The 21,634-nt window shown below is 40.2% G+C and overlaps 1 protein-coding gene across 1 annotated transcript; it reads left to right on the top strand.

The window, feature by feature from the left end:
• The first annotated feature begins 1,341 nt into the window (after positions 1–1,341).
• On the top strand, positions 1,342–21,290 carry LOC135479423 (protein IWS1 homolog). The gene is made up of 17 exons (XM_064759250.1): positions 1,342–1,490; positions 2,827–2,885; positions 3,429–4,369; positions 7,382–7,446; positions 8,038–8,086; positions 8,705–8,768; positions 9,735–9,792; positions 10,418–10,580; positions 12,764–12,911; positions 13,130–13,212; positions 13,954–14,005; positions 14,814–14,891; positions 15,492–15,609; positions 16,418–16,526; positions 18,205–18,264; positions 18,818–18,929; positions 19,400–21,290. Exons 1-17 carry the CDS (start codon positions 1,469–1,471, stop codon positions 19,523–19,525), a joined length of 2,307 nt encoding a protein of 768 aa, XP_064615320.1. The 5' UTR covers positions 1,342–1,468; the 3' UTR covers positions 19,526–21,290.
• The last annotated feature ends 344 nt before the right edge of the window (positions 21,291–21,634 follow it).

The raw sequence follows: 21,634 nt of genomic DNA, 5'->3' as shown, positions 1-21,634 counted from the left end.
CGATCACTTATTGTCAAACAGCCAGCACGTACCTTGCCCAGACTGGGCTGGATTTCTGTTAAAAGATACATGTAGTTTACCAATGCTGCATAAGGGCTTTGACATATCTACACTTCGGCTGACTTCGGGAATCAGTGCATGCATCTCAAATATAAGAAGGAGTTTGAACTGTTATTTTGGTGAAATTCTCCGCGCGAACCATAACACTCACCGGCATCATATAAGTGAAAAATTCTTGAGCACGGCCATCAAAATCAATCAACCAACCAACCAACCAATCAATCAATCAACCAATCAATCAATCAATCAATCAATCAATCAATCAATCAATCAATCGGTAAGTTCCAATTGTTATTTTCTCTGTTTCCATCCAAATAGAAAACAAAAGTATATCAATGGCAAGATTACAATTATGGCCTTTTCAAACAAAGTCGATTTGATGAAAGTACTAGTATACAACGGTTGGAAGGGGAGAGGGGTTCTAATGACGTTATAGTCTCACCAAGCTAGACACCAACATTTTATACTGGCGACAGACAGCGGAAAGATTTTCTACAGCGTTGATATGCAATCATTAATTTGCAGATGCTGTAAATCAATTCACTCCCATGCATTATTACATATGTTTATATACTTTAGTAGTAGGTTCAAAAATAGTTCATCCAAATGTAAATAGGCTCTATTTTAAATATGCCTGATATTTATCGCCTGTGTTACGATGAATGTCAAAATCTTAAATCCATCTAGAAAGACTAGGATGATTGTTACTCTGTGCGCCTGCGTAGGCCTGTCTACCTCATCTCCCCGGCTCCCATGTTTGATTGATTTATTTACTTCATTGATTGGTGTTGTAGGCTACACCTTACTCAAGAACATTTCAGTTATACGACGGCGGCCAGCTTTATAGTGGGAGGAAACTGGACATAGGCCTATTATCCCGGGGGAAACCCACAACAATCCGCAGGTTGCTACACCACCCCCATAAAAATATTTCCTACGGGTTTAATTTAGAGGCACAGGGCCTATATATGCAACAAATAAGATTAAACAAAGTTTATGTCTGCCTAGGTAAATACAGCGGAAATACAGCCTATATAAATGCATGGGGAGAACTAAATTGTCATTACGTTTTGTCCCTATAAAAATACATCTACATTGTACATAGACATGTATATAGTGTTGTTTTTTTTCGTCCCATTTTTGGTTAAAATCGTAAAAAAAGTACTTGTTTTTAGTCCTCGAAACATCTTCTAGTCTACGCCTATTACAAGGGGAAGTAACTTATCTGGTAACTCTATACAGAGTTACCGAACTTGCCATACATGAACGTTTTGTTTTCCGGAATCACGCTTTTATCCTACTGCTATTATCAAGTACTTTCCTATTTGACCGCATGTTTCATGTGTTTGATTTAGAACAAAGTCCGATGTGCCAATGAGTCACCTTTTTTGGGCGATCTGAGCTTAGCATGGATTCCGAAGGAGAGACAGGTAAATGACGCACGGTATAGCTTGTAGTTACAACAACAACACTGAAAACGAGCTCCGTGGACATGTATTTGTTATGATCACCGTGAACAGAGAGCACTGGCGTATATTCTGCACAGGTCCAAAGTGTTTCTGTACGGAATGATGTTGGTAAAACTGGAAGAGGGTGCGGGGGGTGGGGGAGGTAGTTAGGTGGCTTGCCGTGGCTTATTCTGTTGTTGCCAGGTTAGCCCCAGATTGCTAGTTTTTAGCTGGCGGAGTATCGTAACCACAGGGGCAACTAACGGAAAACCATACACTGATTCACGCCATGTTCTATAAGTACTTGCTAAACAATGGCTGCAGTCTAAAAATGGTGTCCATGTAGCTCCTGTAAAATGTAACAGTATTGAACTGCTGCTTCAGTTCCAGCAGAAACTAAGTGGAAATATTGAAATATTTATGAAGGAAACCTTATGGATCATTACAGAACTAACACGATGGCTCAAAAGATTTTACATGTAACACTTGTAAGTAGAATTTGATTAGATTTTATTGGTTTTTTTTTATGCCATACTCAAGAATATTTCATTTATACGAAGGCACTAGCATTATGATGGTAGGAAACCGAGAAAAGGCATGACCTCTGCAGGTTGCTAGCAGACCTCCCCACGTACGGCTGGAGAGGAAGCCAGCATCAGGCTCCTTGGTAACTGGGTCATTGGGCCGCGCTGGAGTGCTAACCACCTCGGCCACGGAGACCCCATCTATCACATGTGAAGAATCCTCAAGAATAAAATCTTTTAAAGTTTACATGATGCTAATCTGGTGTAAAAAGATTATACTCCATTTGTGATGTTGATTCAGGCAGATATCAAGTACACTAAGTAAAGCTGTTATGCTGCAGTAACATCAAGAACTTTAAAAGTATGGCATCATTTGTGGCTATCGACCAGCAATGGGTGATGCTGTCTGTACTTTCTTGATCAGTCACAACAGTCGAAACGACAAAATTTTTCTTTCTGTTGAACCTTCAAACCATACATCTAGCAGTTTTAATACCCTGCAATTTTCTTTCAATCTGGGAAAGCAGGTGTCTATCTTGATCTTCATCATTTAACCTTCCTTTGAAGATACAGAGGGTTTGACACTGAAGGACCTTTTAAGTACAGTGTATGTATAGTGCTTTTTACGACCATTTGACATGATTTTAAACACAACTATTCTGCACTAGATTGTAGACAAACAGTGTCATTATAGACTCTTGGCATAGACAAGATAATAGGACAAAAAGTGAACTGGGTCTGTGTACATACTTGTGTGTGCATGAGTTCAAATCTCAAGTCCTGTGTTCTTACAGGTAGTGGCGGGAGTACACCTGTTCAAGATGAGCCTGTATACAACAGTGATGGTGAGGAGGTGGGTATTTACAACTGATACCTGAATACCAGTACTGTTAAAAAGATATATATAACAAAATAACAGTTTATTTAACCATAGTTATTTCAGAAGATACCTATACGACCACATCTGGATATTTGTGACGTGGTTGGTAACTCTATAAATCAATCAGAAATTCTTACGAGGTCAAGGGACGCACAGTATTAGGGAATTTAAAACTATAAATTAATGTAGTGAATGAACTCCTGCCTTATTGGTTTAATTGTATCTGGTGTCAGCGCTTACGATTTTCTCGGTGTACTTTCAAATGCATATCAGTAATGCAACTTCACAAGAGCAAGGTATGCTTTTTAGACTTGATCTATGCATAGATACATTTCTTTTAAAACAGTGCTAGTTGTTAACAATTGTTTAATGTTTATATTACATCAGTAAATACCAAATACTCAGTTAACTCCAAACTGCATGTATCTACTGAATAATTTTGCAGAGGGACTGACAAAGCTGTGTCACACTTTAATATGTTTGTGTTGAAAAATCTAATCTGACTGATTTTTCCAGCCAATGTCTGTAGATCAGTCAACTGGTCTGAACACACAGAAGAATGGGAACAGCGATGGTAACAATAGTGGCGTTGACAGTGATGATGGCAGGGAGGGTCAAAATGTCGATGAAAAGGGCAGTAACTCTGATGAGGACAGACCAGTAGGCAGCCCTATGTCAGCCCCGCAGTCTCCTGATCAGGGAGTGCAGTCCCCGTCTGCATCTCCTGGGAGGAGGTCTAGGTCAGGTTCACCCAGTCATAGATCAGGGTCTGTGGGTCAAAGCCCAAAATCAGGATCACCAAATGGCAGGTCACGGTCTGGGTCAAGGTCACCAAGTCATAGGTCAAGGTCAGGATCACCAGGCCACAGATCCAGGTCAGGCTCAGGCTCTCCAGGTCAAAGGTCAGGGTCAGGTTCTCCTGGGCAAAGATCAGGCTCTGGGTCTCCAGGTCGAAGATCAAGGTCAGGCTCAGGATCTCCAGGGCAACGTTCAAGGTCAGGTTCCGCCTCTCCAGGGCAAAGGTCAAGGTCCGGTTCAGGTTCTCCAGGTCGTAGATCTAGATCAGGTTCAGGCTCTCCAGACCGAAGGTCACGATCAGGCTCAGGCTCTCCAGGTCGAAGGTCTGGCTCTGGTTCTCCAGGTGGCAGATCTAGGTCAGGCTCTGGCTCTCCAAGACAAAGGTCAAGGTCAGGATCGGGCTCTCCACGACAAAGGTCAAGGTCAGGATCTGGCTCCCCTGGTCGCAGATCTAGGTCAGGCTCAGGCTCTCCAGGACGAAGGTCAAGGTCACGCTCAGGTTCTCCAGGTCGAAAGTCAAACTCTGGCTCTCCTGGTCGCAGATCAAGGTCAGGCTCTGCCTCACCAGGTCGAAGGTCTAAATCTGGGTCGAAGTCACCAGTGCAGGCTGCTGGCGCAGGCTCCAAAGACACAGTAGAGGATGGAAAATCAACTGAGAGGTTTGTAAATGTTCTTGGTTGTCAGACTTGGTTTTCAAATAGTTGTTAACTTGTTTGTACATTTTGCTTTTTTTTTTTTATACAGGATACCTATAAGAACACATACATATATTTCCAGTAACAATTGGATACATGTATACCAGTAAAGACAAAGAATGCAACAATGTGAAAGAAAACTTCTTTGTAGCTTTATTCCTAGTTTGTCATCTCAGGATGACCTTATTAACATGGGATCGGGTGTACATAACAGTCTGTCAGTACAGTGTTGTCTTGAGTGTGGTATTGTGGGAGGCGGAAATTAAATCATGTAGTTTTACACGAAGGATGTGCACACATGCATTACTGTGACTAAAGAATGAGTGCTTGAGTAAGAGAGAAGAGGTTGGTGAAATGCAGGGTTGATATTTAATCAACCATCCAGCTTGGAGGTGTGTGTGGTTGGGGGGTGGGGTGGAGTTATAAGTGAGGGTGATAATTGATGTATTCTGCTGTACTAGGCCATGGTATTCTAATGCTGTCACTCTGGAATTACATCAAGGTTTATAAATAGCTTCCCCTGCATGTAGTTATCAGTTGAGTTTAGTAAATTCATGTCTTTGTGCATGAAGCTCTCAGTGTCAGATCTACCAAGTCAGTATAAGAGGCTACCTGACTGTAGATCAGACATAGTTTGTTTTATCACTCCAACTCTGAACCAAGTCCAAGCTATTACAAAATGTAGGTAGACAAGAGATGTGACTGTCCGCAGAAAATATTGACCTTCTTGATGCATGCTACTAATTTCAAAGCTATAGTTCTGGCGTTGTAATGTACACACATGAGTATGACTAACAGACATGCTCCAGGGTAAATGAGGAACATGTACAGGGTATTCATGTGTGTACTACCAGAAGTCCATTGTCTAGAAGTAAGCAACTTCCCTCTAGCTAGTCTCCGTGGCACTTTACACTTTTCCTCCATCTCTAACAAATGTGATGTATCTGCGCAGACATGTATTTTTTTTTCTCTCTATTACGCCGCTAATTTTTGAGAAACGGATGATGCATGATTGGATCCAAACTCATTTGTGTTGAAATAGGCCCAAAAAATTACGACAAAGGAGGGTTTTATAAAAGGACAACAACGTCTTTGATAGTAATTGTTTTAGAGTTGCTTGGAAGTATAAAAATAGTTGATGGGTATATAACTTCATACCAACAATGATTTATCAAAATCGTAGTTTTTAAATACAAACTTTTGGTTTCAAGGTGTGGCCAGTTCTTGTAGCAGTCGTATACAATTAGATTTCCTAGGATTCATTTCACAATTTCCACCCAAGAGGTTGGCATATTTCTCCACCAGGTAGCTCGAGCTTCAACAGACGTGTACTGTGCCTTGAAGACTAGCCATAGGGAAGTTGTATACTTTTAGGTAATGGACTTCTGGTACTACTCTACTGAAAGCAAGCCACGGTCCTGGCACATTGGTTTTTGGCATTACCCTATTTCCTCAACCTTTTTGCATATGACAGCAACTTTCAATTTAACAGGACCATCATACCTGTCGTGTTTTGTTACACCAATAGTGCAGTAGTTGGGTTTTAGTCACTCATACGTGTAGTGTTTTATTACACCAATAGTGCAGTAGTTGAGTTATAGTCGCTCATACGTGTAGTGTTTTATTACACCAGTAGTGCAGTAGTTGAGTTTAGTCGCTCATACATTTAGTGTTTTATTACACCAATAGTGCAGTAGTTTGGTTATAGTCACTCATACATGTAGTGTTTTATTACACCAATAGTGCAGTAGTTGAGTTATAGTCACTCATACATGAAGTGTTTTATTACACCAATAGTGCAGTAGTTGAGTTATACTCTCATACATGTAGTATTTTATTACACCAATAGTGCAGTAGTTGAGTTGTAGTCACTCATACATGAAGTGTTTTATTACACCAATAGTGCAGTAGTTGATTTATAGTCACTCACATGTGTAGTGTTTTATTACACCAATAGTGCAGTAGTAGAGTTACAGTCACTAATAGTTGTAGTTAAGACTTCTGGTTTGAAATTTGAGATTGTAATATTTCATTTAAGCTTTACTGGGTTGTTTTCATGCCTCATGTATGTGTGTGCACTCATGTGTTTGAGACTTTGTGACAGAGATAATTTAAAATGATCCACCCTCTTTCCCTCCAGATGTGTGTTTGGACCTTTACTCCTGGGCCTAGTTTTTTCGAAAGTGAGCTAAGAGTGATGCTAAGTCATATTTTACATTTAAGATTTTATCCAAATTGAGCAGCCAATGCACTTGTCCAAAATCAAAGTATACATGGTATATGGAAAGCCTATTTAGTTCATATTTAATATAGAAGCCAGAAGACCACTGATCAAACCTGGTCGCATCATTCCAAAGACTTGGTACTTGTTGCAACCTCAGTACTGAGAGGTGTGTCAGTATAATGTAATTGGGTGGTATGTCATGCCTGGTGTCTTTGGCATGATACTTCAGTGGTGGCAGCACTTTGGCGACATGGACTCCCCCTGATACAAGAAGACACAGTATATGTACACACACTTATTGACACTTTGTCATCATATGACTGAATCTTTTTAAGCATGACATTAAAACCCAAGCATTCATTCAGTCATATCTAGTATACTGTTATACAGTTATTTTTGGGCTAAGTACAAAATTGAAGGACTTGACATCAGAATAAATCTGGCATTAAGTCTTTAAACAGTTTTGAACACCTGTGCCCAGGTGAAGTAGCCAATGCAGCTCATCCTGTCATTTGCATGTTAAAAACCACTTGTCTTCTGTCAATTTGGAGTGCATGTCAGGCATTTTCTGCATGTAACATGTTGGTAAGTTCATCAGTATCTTGCCAAAAGTTCAAACCAGTTTCCTCCAACCGTAAAACAGACAGCCACGGTATGAGTGAAAAATTCTTGAGAAAGATGATTAAACAATTATCAGATAAATAAATAAATGAATTCTTACACGTCTAATCTCTGTGATTGTATGTTTTCAGGGATGCATCACACTCAGATGTTGACAGTGACAATGAACAGCCAGAAAATAAGACAGCAGAAAAAGGTAAACCTCTCATTTCAGTAGAAATAATGAAAACAAGCAATTGCTTTGCAAACAAAAGCTGCTCAAACATTTTAAAGTTTGTCAGTCACTTGCCAAAAGGCCTATGGTTTATTCTGAGTGCACGGGTGTCTTTCATCAATGAAGCTTGACTGCCATGGGCGTATAAGTCAAATATTCTTGAGCACTGCATCCAGCACCAAGTTAGAAATGATGGTAACTTGTTAAATTTTGTCCACATTCAATCTCTGGCCCCCAACTCTTATAACACCCGCATTCTGGCCATAGATGACCCAGAATAACACTGGTGAATTGTGATGATTTGATGGTGTGAAATTTCTTTCCTTTCTTGTTGCCCTTGACTAGAAAGTTGCACATTTCACCTGATTCCGAGGGTTCTGTTGATCATAGAAAGGTGTTTTAAGGTTTGTGTGGAAGATATGATGATATCCTATCGCAAAACTATAACTTTCAGCTAATATGTAATATTTTATCAGATGTATTTGCCCAAATTTTATGTTATCTACCATATGCAGATATTTTTTTTTCTTATTTTAACCTGTTTTAGAATGTTTTTCGTTTCATTTTTCTCAGCTGATGATGCAAATATGTACAGTGATGATGATGAAGACAGTGACAAAGGGTAGGTTAATCCTGCGTTGTGTTTGGATGAAATAAATGTGTAAATAACAAGTTACAGAAGTTTTGAACAGGAATTGAGCACTCTCAACAGAATCGTAGCATATCTGCCACACCAGCCCAAGTTACACGTCCTCTAATAAGCATAGAGCTAGGTGCAGAATGCATGTGCCACCATGCAGGAAATTGCACTTTGCTTTACAAACTGAGGCTTGTCGTAATATTTGGTATACACTGAATCACCAAATCATCACCTGTCAAAAAAAAATGTCAAAACTTGCCTAGGCAAACCCTCTTGTAACTTTATTCAGCATCTGAAAGTTTTGAGTGATTAATGTGAGAAGTCAGAGCTACATCCTCCATGGCTTTTATTTGAACCTTTGACCACCTTGATACCATTGAGCTTACAGAAGAGAAATAGTCTATGTACAGGTCAGCTCAGTGTCTGTATTTTGTGACTGGGTGTGTAGATGTCGTGTCGAGTGAGGTGTCTTGGCATGGCATTTCAGTGAGGCACCAATAAGTCATCATACGGTCCAGACTACTGAAGTGAAGAAGAAGTGGCTGTAAGTCATAATCATTCATTTGTGTTGTAAACTCTAAACTGCTACTCTGCATCCAGGTCTGCTGTTGGAGGATTGATTGCTGATATCTTTGGATCAAGTGACGAAGATGAAGAATTTGAGGTAAAATTATTATGAAAAAAAAATAAAAAAGAGAACTTGTGTGGCTAGATCACAAAGACTTAGGATGCCACTGTAAGATTACGGCATGGTACCGTAAGGTCACAGCATGGTACTGTAAAACCACAGCAGTGGTCTGTAAGATCAAAGCATGGTACTGTAAAATCACAGCACATTTCTGTAAGATCACATCATAGTACTGTAAAATCGCAGCACAGTACTTTAAGATCACAGCATAGTGCTGTAAAATCACAGCACAGTGCTGTAAAAGCATAGTACTGTAAGATCACAGCACACTACTGTAAGATCACAGCACACTACAGTAAGATCACAGAATAATACAGTGAATTCACAGCATAATACATTGAAATCACAGCATGGTACTGTGAAAGACTTAATAAGGTCACTGTACTGTGCTGAACAGAAAGGTCCCTACATAGCACCATGCAATTTAAAACCCTCTCCAGCAGCGTTCCAGCTCATGCTGGCTTCCTCTCTGGTCGTAAGTGGGAAGGTCTGCCAGCAACCGGCAGATGGATGTACGAACTATAATCTTTTTGAGCTAGACAAGGTTTGTGGGATTTCTGGGACTTCTGAGAATGGATTTAAATCAAAGTGATACTGTGTGATATGTAATATATAATTTTGTCATATCTTTGTACATACAGAGTTGTTTTTTGTGTTTCCCTAAGCCGCTGGTTTATAGTCCATTTATCTATAAGCATGAGACTTTGTTGTGAGTTACCTGGGAAGGTCTGCTAGCAACCTGCGGATGGTCCTGGGTGTCCCCCAGGCTCAGCCAGGTTTCCTCCCTTCATAATGCTGGCTGCCATCATGTAAGTGAAATATTCTTGAGTACGGCATAAAACACCAATCACATCAATAAAAAAATTTATTATATGATGAATTTTGTTGAAAGAATTGGTTGTATTGGTCAGACATTGAACCAAACTTGTTTGACAATTTAAGGGTTTTGGCGTGGCTGATGTTGAGGCTCCAGTCAAGAAGAAGGAAAAGAAGAAAACAGGTGACTTGATTTAAATGTGGTTTTCATTTTCACATTGAATTCATGTTTTGAGACTCCACTTGAACATCTGTAAAAAGTCACCGAGTATTTCTGTATTGATACACTTTAATTATAACCGATAACTTTTCCACATGGAGCTCAAGACAACTGCAGCTCTTGCTAGCTTCCTCTGCAGTCTTGTGGGGGAAGGTCTGTCAGCAACCTGCAGATGGTTGTGGGTTTCCGCACCCTGGCTTCCAATTCTGGTCACCATCCTGTACATGTAAGTGAAATATTCTTGAGTACGAAGTAAAATTCAAATCAAATAAATGAAGAGAGCTGATGCCCTGTAATGTCACTTAGGGCAGATTGAAATTTTGTTGTATTACTCATTCAGCAGATAGCCTTAGGATAAACGAAATCATGGTGTTTCAAATTCAGCTCTCCCTGGTTTGACCTTGACCTTGGTAGTCATGGTTTATGTCAGGAATTTGCCGACGGGGGGGTGTTTTTCTTCAGCCTGGCCATTCTTCCCACCCAGACTTGTGAAGAAAAAAATAAAGGAATAAAAAAAACCTGTTAAAATTTTCTAAGGAATAAAAAACATGAAATTGTTAATTGTTACCTGTGTGGGGATCTGTTTCAGCCGTGGTGTCTGATGATGATGATGATGATGAGGGTGGTGAGGGACCCCCCACTGGTGATCAGGGTGAGGGGGCTCCAGAGGAGGAGGTCCCGACCCAGAGTCAGGGTGCTGAAGGCGCAGGGGATGCACCAGCAGCAATGTCAGACGATGACGAGATGAAAGAGTATGTAACCTGGCCTGTTGCGTAGACTAGATATTCCACATAAGTTTGAAGTATTTTGGAACATTGACCCTAAACCCTTGAAAAAAGTATACTTTTTAGATTGTGACGTATTGCAACATTTGACGTCGTGGAATGTTGTCTGATCTAGACAGTTTATTCACCATCCCTGCAAATGTTCATATGTGCCCTTACCTGAACAGTACAATTTAGTGTTCAAAATTTTAAAACATATGTTCTAAATTGCATCTAAATTTCTATTAATTTTTTGAGGATTTTGGGGTTAGTATTGGTTTGGTCTGTTCATGATGTACTAATCCTAAGCAGATTTTTGAGCTGGTAGAAAAAAATAATGAAATTGTATATAAAGCCAGTAAACTGATAAATTTATACAACTATACTTAAAGCCTTGAGCCCCTATGATATTTCAGTAAGAATACTTCATCCTTACGCTGTCCCATGGCTGGCAGAGCGCTGACAGTGGTCAATAATAATGGTACAAAGTTATATTTGATCTATAGTGCTCTGTAGCACAGCTAAAGGTATAAGCCAGGTATTTAAGGAGTTTCATGGTTTCCAGCCATGGTTTCCAGCCAAATTGGATTAAAATGGATATAACACTGCTGTGATGATTTCCAGTGGTTAAGGGCTGATTTAAATAGGCAATACCAGAGATATTCAGAATAGGCCATACCGGAGATTTTCAGAATAGGCCATACCAGAGATTTTTATAATAGTCCAGATGGGAAATTTTCAGAATAGGCCAAATGGGAAATTTTCAGAATAGGCCATACGGGAGATTTTCAGAAGGGGCTATACGGGAGATTTTCAGAATGGGCCATACGGGAGATTTTCAGAATGGGCTATACGGGAGATTTTCAGAATGGGATATACGGGAGATTTTCAGAATGGGCCATACGGGAGATTTTCAGTGATAGATCCATATTTCCTAACCAGATGAGATTTTCTGTATATACCAAGAATAGCTCAAACTATTGCCTTTCAGTAAACATCATACTTGTACCTGTACAATTTTTGTGGTTAAAATGATCCCATAGTTTGAAAAAAGGTATGATGTGACTCATACTATAAATTTTAGGTATTTAATTACAGATTTGAATAACACTTGAGTAACATGCACATGGACAAGCTGATCTTTTGTGAAAGTTAATTATTTCTGCTATTCTAACATAATAGCAAACAAAGTTAAGCATCACTCTGAAGAAAATAAACGATGTTCAGGACAGTGTTGTTATATGAAGCTAATACCTGCTCTGTTGCCCAGTGTCTGCTTCACTCCCAGTGTCTGCTACACTCCCTGTGTCTGCTTCACTCCCGGTGTCTTCTTCACTCTGGGTGTCTGCTTCACTTCTGGTGTGTGCTTCACTTCTGGTGTCTGCTTCACTCCCTTTGTCTGCTACACTCCCAGTGTCTGCTTCTCTCCCAATGTCTGCTTCACTCCTGGTGTCTGCTTCACGCCAAGTGTCTGTTTCATGCCCAGTGTCTGCTTCACTTCTGGTGTCTGCTTCACTCCTGGTGTCCTGTGTCTGCTTCATTCCTGGTGTCTCCTTCATTCCTGGTGTCTCCTTCACTCCTGGTGTTGGCTTCATGCCCAGTGTCTGCTTCACCCCGTTTGTCTGCTTCACCCCGTTTGTCTGCTTCACCCACAGTCTGCTGCACTCTTGGGGTGTCTGCTTCACACCCGGTGTCTGTTTCACTCCTGGTGTCTGCTTCACTCCTGGTGTCTGTGTCTGCTTCACTCCCGGTATCTGCTTCACTCCTCGTGTCAGCTTCACTCCCGGTGTCTGCTTCACTCCTGGTGTTCGGTGTCTGCTTCACTCCTGGTGTTCGGTGTCTGCTTCACCCTGTTTGTCTGCTTCACCCACAGTGTCTGCTTCACTCCCAGTGTCTGCTTCACTCCCGGTGTCTGCTTCATTCCTGGTCTCTGCTTCATTCCTGGTGTCTGCTTCACTCCTGGTGTCTGCTTCACTCCTGGTTTCTGCTTCACTCCCAGTGTCTGCTTCACTCCCAGTGTCTGCTTCACTCCCAGTGTCTGCTTCACTCCTGGTGTTTGCTTCACTCCACCTCACCAATGAAACAAAATTGTCTTGAGGAATGGGCATGTCCATAGTGTTATTTGTTAAAGAATACAAGATATTTGGTCATCAATAAATGTTTCTTTACAGGGATTTTGTATCAGATTTTGAGATAATGATGATGAGAAAGAAAGAAGAAAGTCAGAAATATCGACGGAAGCGACGTGATGTGGATATCATCAACGACAATGATGATTTGATTGCTGATATGATTAACAAGATGAAAACAGCTGCCGAGGTAAGAATAAATTTGCATTTACACATGTTAATGCTCAGTTTTTTTTTTCCAGGAAAGTACAGTTTGAAAATGTAAGGCACATCATATTTGATCTTTCTTCCTATTGTTGGTATAAAAATTTCACTCCCTGAATGTTAAATGCAGAATTACTAAAACAGTAAAGGAAAGATTTTATGACATTTATGCAAATTTAGTTTGATTTTCTTAATTGATTTCAGGAGGACAGGACTGCCAATGAGAAAAAAATGGCTGCCACAAAGAAAATGAAATATCTACCAGCTGTTCAGTCACAACTTAAAAAGTAGGTTTTGTATGTTTTCCTGATGGCTTCAAAGTTTGACAAGGATGAAGTATGTACATGGGGAATATAAGTTTAGCTTATGTGGACATAAAACTCTTTGTCTTAATTTGAGTGGTACGAGATTTGCAAACTGTGTAATTTACTCAGTTAAAGCTGTAGCAGTACCTGTAGATAAATATCGGTGAGACCAACTCATCTATCACTTTCTACTGTTTCATTTTGATTGCCATGGAAACCAAACAGCCATTTACTGTTTGGTGAATTTGGCTAAACCAGAGCTCCCACATGTGTTTTTTTGTGGAGCTGTATTTGGCTGAACCAGAGCTCTCACATGTGTTTTTGGTGGAGCTGACTTTGGCTGAACCAAAGCTCTCACATGTGTTTTTTGTGGAGCTGCATTTGGATGAACCAGAGCTCTCACGTGTGTGGAGCTGAATTTGGCTGAACCAGAGCTCTCTCATGTGTTTTTGGTGGAGCTGAATTTGGCTAAACCAGAGCTCTCACATGTGTTTTTTGTGGAGCTGCATTTGGCTGAACCAGAGCTCTCACATGTGTGGAGCTGAATTTGGCTGAACCAGAGCTCTCATGCGTGTCTTTTGTGGACCTGAATTTAGCCTTGGTGTTCCTGAAATAATGCCATTGTGGCATTAAACAGAAACCATTCATCCATTCTCTTCTATATGGAATCTATTTGCCTCATTTAACACATGCACAACTATGTTTTTCTCCCCCACTTTACAGAGCTGACCTTCATATTGCATTCCTGGATTGCGGAGTATTAAATGCTATTACGGTAAGTACATTGTACAAAACTTTCAGTGTTTGCTTTAATGGTTTGTGAAAATTCCTCTGTAAACTAACGGACATCACGTGGACAGTGTTTGGCCTTTTAGCCATATGAACGTGAGGTATGAGTGAGGCAACATCATGTTACTGGGCACGTCCGAACACGGTGGCTGTGTCCATCTAGGCCTAATTCCACCTTTCTGACGAAATAATTGAGGCTGTATTATTTGTTGTCTTTTCTTTTAAGGGCAGGTCTTACTTGAGCTAAGCAAAAGAAAACAGGTGGTAACTTGTTGCTGTTGCTAATTCTACAGTATTTTAGTTTGACCTTGGAAACATCTTTAAACATGGCAAGTGACACTGTATTTTAGAACAGCCCTTGGACACGTATTTCAATGTGACACTTCATCATATATGTAAACAACAAAGATTGGCTACATGTGCTATCCACACCAACAGACAACTTCTTAGGCCTGTACAGCTTGAATGTGTAACTTAGACTCATCCTATTTTAAACTGAAAATAACTCTTCAAGTTTCATTTGTTCACCATGGAGGTGATAGTGTAACGACTGCTTGACCCGTATCAGTATAATGGCTCGAGCGGGGCACCTTACTTACCTTTGGTAAATCGTCTCAGTGTAGTAGAACTAGATAAAAGAGCGGTGGAAATCCGTCCTGCTACAAGGAAGCACACTACATATGCCCTAAGGGTTCCTTCGTCATCATACGACTGAAAAATTGTTGAGTATGATGTTAAACCCCATGAACGCACTCACTCACTCAAGTTTCATTTGTCATTTTTTCTGTTTTCAGGAGTGGTTAGCTCCCTTGCCAGACAGAAGTCTTCCCCACGTACAGATCCGGGACACCATGCTCAAGTTCTTGTCAGAAGTAAGCTGTTCAGAAATATGTTTGGGCAAGGGAAAAATAATTGCAGTGCGCTGGATTTGTTATTGAATTGTTTCCAATTACCTGTGTAGAGTGTTATGATTGAGAAATCCTAACTGATTCTAATCCTTCTTGTGAAATCATAAAGTGTTATATATATCATTACGTTTATGTATTTGATTGGTGCTTCCTATCATATCTACCAATGCTTCACTGATATGAAGGGTGAGGTTTACAAATGGAGGAAACCAGAGTCTGGAGGAAACCAGAGTCTGGAGGAAACTACATAACCTAAAGGAAACCAGACAAGGTATGGAGGAAACCAGACAACCTGGAAAAAAACAGGGCGCCATTTCTCAAAGCGCATGTAGCGCTGCGCCCCAGTAACTACCATAACGACGTAATGCATACTGGTTGCTAAGGAAGATATGTGGACTTTACTCAACGTGTACTTTGTGAAACGGGTCCCAGGCAGAGAGTAAAGCCTGGAGGAAACCAGACAGAGAGCAGCAGCCAGAGCAGTGAAATAAATAAAGGAAAGATCATCCCGACTGAGTAGGTCCTGACTTCAATGATTATGTTGTTTGTATCTCTTCTTCCCAGTTCCCTCCGATGAGCTCCGACACCCTCAAGTCCAGTGGCATTGGTAAAGCCGTCATGTACCTGTACAAACACCCTAAAGAGACCAGGGAAAACAAGGAGAGAGCCGGCAAACTCATCAGTAAGATCCTACTCGGGCCTCCATGTGGCAGCTCTTTTATATAACAGTATCACAGTTTATATTGTGTTACGGCACTCATCCTGTCTGTCCAGTCATCTCTGTGGCGTTACCGTGATACATACATCTACTCAATCACTTCACTGTTAAAAACTTCTTGTAACCACCACAAGAGGTGAAACCTGTTAAAACAAAACATTGAAATTTTAAACGTTTTAAGTTTTTTAACATTGACAGAGCTATACTACTTTTTAAGAGGTATGAGTTTTTCATTTTAAAACCATATTTGAAGAACTGTTTCATTTTAGAATTTGAAATCAGGTGACCCTGTCAAAGGTTAATCTACATGAGTATTTTGGTGCCCTTTTGATTCGCAAAACTATCAGCCTTTTTCATTCTGATCCCAAAATTCTGAACACCTGAACTCTTTCGACGGGTTTAAAAAGGCCTCATTTGTGTATTTCAATCATCAGAGATGAGGACATCATCTATTATTCTCTCTATCATGACTGGTGTATCTTGGGGCTCTGAAAACTCGTGTTTTAATCAGAAACATTCTTTGAAAAACGTTTTGTGAAAAGTCTGCCATGTCACCGTATTGTCATGGTATTTATTTCTTTCTTTCTTTCAAATTTGTTCTAGAAAAGAAAGTGAAATCCCAAGCCAAGTTAGGAACGAAATGCAAATGTACCAAAGTCTTTTTGATGATCTATGATGAGGGAAGGAATTTCTTTTGAATCCCTCCATACAATAGTCCTTGTAATTAATTTACTATATGTCAGGTAATTCATTTTCACCTTTTCTTTTTTAGATGAATGGTCAAGGCCAATATTTAACCTGACGTCAAATTTCAAGAATTTGAGCAGAGAAGAACGTCAGCAGAGAGATTATGAACAGTTGCCTAAGAAGAGGCGGCTGAGGTAAGCGATAACAGTTGTTCATTTACTAAGTGTTTTTGCACAAAGAGATTGTAGCTGCGTTAATTTAGGGGCGATAGTAAATATATGTATTTACAACAGGGTAAACACGATTGTATTTATTTTATTTATTTGATTGGTGTTTTACGCCATATTCAAGAATATTTCACTTATACGATGGTGGCCAGCATTATGGTGGGAGGAAACCAGACAGAGCCCAGGGGAAACCCACAGCCATCCGCAGGTTCCTGTCAGATCTTCCCACATACGGCCGGAGAGGAAACCAGCACCAGCTGGACTTGAACTCACAGCGACCGCATTGGTGAGAGGCTCCTGGGTCATTACGCTGGGCTAGCACGCTAACCAACTGAGCCACGGAGGCCCCTAAACCTGATTGTAATGTCTGACTGTAAGTTACTTGTAGGACTATTGTAGCTTGTACTATTATGCAATCCCTTTGTGCACGAGGGTGTTAATTGTAAATCAAGCTTTGGATAATGATCTTAGTGATTTACAATCAGCTTAAGCTTATGATCCCTTTGTGCAAGCTTATGATCCCTTTGTGCAAGCTTATGATCCCTTTGTGCAAGCTTATGATCCCTTTGTGCAAGCAGTCCCAGGTATTTACTGGGATGGATATGTATGCAGGGTTCGAGAATATTTCATCACGCATTGACACTAGTCGGAGAGAAACCAGGTAGAATTTGAAGGATACAGAAGCTGTTTTCAAGTTAACTGTGAACATCTCTGGAATTTTATTAAGAGACCTCCGACCGAATATGACTATGATGTATATCACCTTATGAATTGTTAAGAACCTTGTAAAGCAGATGCAGTCTGTCATCATGATAACTTGAATTCGACTTGTTTAATGAATAATGTAGTTTCATGCCATTTGTAGAAATCATTTTGTTTTGTTGTCCCCAGCTGGGATAGTTGTCAGAAGAGACATATGTATGTTGTGATACACAATCAGTGTGACATTTTGTTTTGTTGTCCCCAGCTCGGATAGTTGCCAGAAGAGACATATATATATGTTGTGATACACAATCATTGTGACATTTTGTTTTGTTGTACCCAGCTCAGACAGTTGCTAGAAGAGACATGTATGTGGTGATACACAATCAGTGACATTTTGTTTTGTTGTCTCCAGCTCAGATAGTTGCCAGAAGAGACATATGTATGTGGTGATACACAATCAGTGTGACATTTTGTTTTGTTGTACCCAGCTCAGATAGTTGCCAGAAGAGACATATGTATGTTGTGATACACAATCATTGTGACATTTTGTTTTGTTGTACCCAGCTCGGATAGTTGCCAGAAGAGACATATGTATGTTGTGATACACAATCAGTGTGACATTTTGTTTTGTTGTCTCCAGCTCGGATTGTTGCCAGAAGAGACATATGTATGTTGTGATACACAATCATTGTGACATTTTGTTTTGTTGTACCCAGCTCGGATAGTTGCCAGAAGAGACATATGTATGTTGTGATAAACAATCATTGTGACATTTTGCATTGTTGTCCCCAGCTCGGATAGTTGCCAGAAGAGACATGTATGTGGTGATACACAATCAGTGACATTTTGTTTTGTTGTCTCCAGCTCAGATAGTTGCCAGAAGAGACATATGTATGTGGTGATACACAATCAGTGTGACATTTTGTTTTGTTGTCCCCAGCTCTGACGGCTCCCAGACTCCCAGGAGAGACATAGACAAAGCTCTGGCAGGAGAAGAGAAGTAAGTAAGCCTAATCTACACAGAGTTAGCATGGTCATCTAGTACGTCTACAAGTGACCAAGTTTTAATAAGGACATGCGAACCTTTAGTGTAAATATTGAATTAAGACATATTGTTTTCCCATAGAATTTGGCAAATTTAAAGCCATCCAGTAATAAGGTATAAATCAGACGTGTCAGACTTCTTTGCAGGAATTTCAAACTCTTTTCACCTTACATGTATGCAGCACTTTAATTTTTTGTCAGGACAATCTTCGACAGTTTGATGGTTTGATAAATCACACTGCAGTCTCTTTAAATATTTAGAGATTTTTTTTAACAGTGAATAGTATATGTCCAGTGTAGAGAAACTCCTGTTTGTACAGGACACCCTCACAGAACAATATCCAGTCGGCCATATTGGAGTCCTGTGGTATGTGGCCACAGTACTCCAATATGGCTGCCAGAAGTAGGTCATAGAACTCTTCTATAGCTGTCCTTTGGTCCCCTATTTGTTCTCCTTTGGTCCCCTGTTCATGTGTGATCTATACTACTGTGATGTTATGATGTTGTAGGGCTCTGCGTCCAGGAGACCCCGGCTGGATCTACAGAGCACGGGTCCCTAACCCATCTCATAAGGACTACGTTGTCAGGCCACGCTGGAATGTGGAAGAGGTTGTACAAAAGGTCAGAGTAAAAAGAGAAACGGAACTACTTTTCTGCACAGTGTGTGATATATATATATACTTTATTTTTTTTATTAGTATTTTGTTTGCCTTAAATAACATGGGAAATTGATAAATATTAAAGGATACATGAAACGTTTGGGTTTATTTCTTAATGTACAGATTTTAAAGCCAGCATAAGCTGAACTTAAACTCACAGTGACTGTATTGTTGAGAGGCTCCTGAGTCATTGTGCTGCGCTAACATGCTAGCCACTCAGCCACAGTCCCCTCAGCCCAGAAGCTTTTGATCTATAAGGTCCAGTGATCGAGTGTGGCTTAAATTTTGAACCAGGCATTTTCTCAGGCACGTTTCTGATGTTGGTGAGTGAAACATTATTGAGTGTGACGTAAAACTCCATTCAATTAGAATGGCGAAGCTGGCTTTTCGTTTTTTTGAAGTGCTCTGACGAAAAAATGTGTCGGTTTCCAGGGTGGTGGTAAGAAAGCAGTGACCCGTTACGAGAAACACATCAGGGCCTTCAAGGAAAAGAAGAAAGGATCGAAAAACCAAAGAGCAGTGACTATCAGCATAGAAGGCAGGAACATGTCTCTTTGATTGAACGCAGAATTTTCGCCACCTCTTCCTGACCTCTGGTTGATTGACAGGCTATGTGTGGATTTCCCTGTCATAGAGCGGCTATATGATACGTTGACAGTGAAAGCTGATTATATATATTTCATTGTATGTTTTTGAGTGAGCGAGTTCATGATCGTACCTACACATGGAATAAATGATCAGCGACAGTGGACAGTGTCTGGATGATTATCTTCAGTGACCGCAAAGACATTGTGTGCTAATTTTTATGCGGGCCTTTTTGAATATTATGTAGCAGCTGTTTACTAGTGTCTACAAATGTGAAGAGGAAAAGTGTGCACATGTTGTGTAGGAGACTTGCACTTCAGGGAGCACAAGTGTGACTCTCATAGCATTTCAGATTGTACATGTGCAGTTTTTGGCCAGTGAATGCGAGACAGAGAGTGAGGTGTTGGATTTGTTGCTGGACTGAGTTACCAAGGGCTTTCCATCCTGAAACTTCATTTTACCTACATGTCAATCACTTATGGATTGTTCAAATACACAGAGACAAGCTTTGTTAGTACTTGGCTATTATTTTTAAGCATATTTCCATTGCAATGTGTAAAAGTTTGTGATGCCTGATAGCGTATTTCCATCGCATTTTGTGAGTTTGTGACGTATTATATTGTCATGAAAAAAAGACCGTGAGGCTTACACTCATTTCTCAGTATTGTATTTGCAGTATATTTTAAACTGTGTTTTTGTTTTTTAGAGAATGCTGTAAAGAATGACTTCACTGAATCATCAAAAGAGGCTTCTGAAACTTTCTTCATTGGTATTGGTGTAGGCTCTAGATTTAGTGGAAAGTAACCTTAAAAGGGCAAATGTTAAAAAGTGAAAATTGAAGATCCAAGAAGAGCGGATTTATTTGCAACCTGTATTTTTTAGTCAGAAACATATTGTACTAACATGGTGTCTTGGAAAGTAAATGGCTGATTGAAAAACAGGGAAGTTTAAAATGTCCACATTCTGGAGCTCATGTCAGTCATGCAAATATTCAGTCTAAGGAAAGCCTTCAAACTTCTTTCTCGCACTTAAAGAAATAGGAAACCAGCGTAGCATATGTGTGTGAAAATTGCTTTAATTGGGTTGTTAGGTTCAAAACTTGTTAGCTCTTAGGTTCAAAACTTGTTAGCTCATGTTATTCTGCTGTTATCATGTGACCAGTGAGGCAGTAAACCACATTCGCATTTCCGTCTTGCTACTTGTTAGTCGAAATGTTGCGAGATCTTGTACTTAGAATTTCAGGTCGATATGCTAAGCTTCACTCTGCCTTTGTGACTAAATCTAGCGTCAGAATGTTTGCCATATTAAATTTCCGTTTGAGTCAAATGCTACATTGCAAATGGTGTAAGTCCCTCCATAGTGACTTGTGGCAAGAACATTCGAGAAAGTGAAAATGCCAGTAAAACGTTTTAATAGCCATGGAAAGCAGACTGTGTCTTGCAGTTCAAACCTCACTTTGTGCTACACTTACCACTGTTTCTGTGTTGTGGCGAGCGCATAGCGTGAAATGTGCACGTAGTTTATTATTCAGTGGAGATTTAGCCGGTCATAATCAAGTTAGTGTCTTGCCGACACTCTCATGGCTGCACATGCAATTTGCAGGTGTACGACCCATGCCATGGCAGTTGTTCACTCACATTCAATTTTGTACAGTGTTGAGGAATCTATTATTTTACCCACTTGGTTTGGCCTATAAACACACACTGTGTGTTTTGTGATGAATAAAATGTACAGTATGAAACGCATATATATGGATGTGCATTCATTTATAATTTATGTTGGTGGGTAGGCAGGTGTGCTGTGGGTGGTGTCTTTGGAATTATGGTGTGAAGATCTGCCAGCAACCTGCGCATGGTCGTGGCTTTTACCCAGGCTCTTCTCAGTTTCTTTCCGCCATAATGCTGGTCACCGTCTGATCAGTGAAATATTCTTCAGTACGCTGTAAAACACAAATCAAATAAATAAATAAATTGGCAATGTGTTCCACTGAGGCGACAATATGTTCCACTGAGGCGGCACTGTGTTCCACTGAGGTAGCACTGTAAATAAAGCAGCGATGAGACCAGTCTGCTGGAAGTAGAC

The sequence above is a fragment of the Liolophura sinensis genome, chromosome 12, assembly GCF_032854445.1.
Source record: "Liolophura sinensis isolate JHLJ2023 chromosome 12, CUHK_Ljap_v2, whole genome shotgun sequence".
NCBI classification, from domain to species: Eukaryota; Metazoa; Mollusca; class Polyplacophora; order Chitonida; family Chitonidae; genus Liolophura; species Liolophura sinensis.
This window is presented reverse-complemented; position numbering and strand designations above follow the sequence as displayed.

Coding starts and splice junctions, on each gene's coding strand:
- LOC135479423 (XM_064759250.1), top strand. CDS start 1,469: ATGGATTCCGAAGGAGAGACAG. Junction 12,912..13,129: donor AGATGAAAACAGCTGCCGAG/GTAAGAATAAAT, acceptor AATTGATTTCAG/GAGGACAGGACTGCCAATGA. Junction 18,930..19,399: donor TGGAAGAGGTTGTACAAAAG/GTCAGAGTAAAA, acceptor GTCGGTTTCCAG/GGTGGTGGTAAGAAAGCAGT.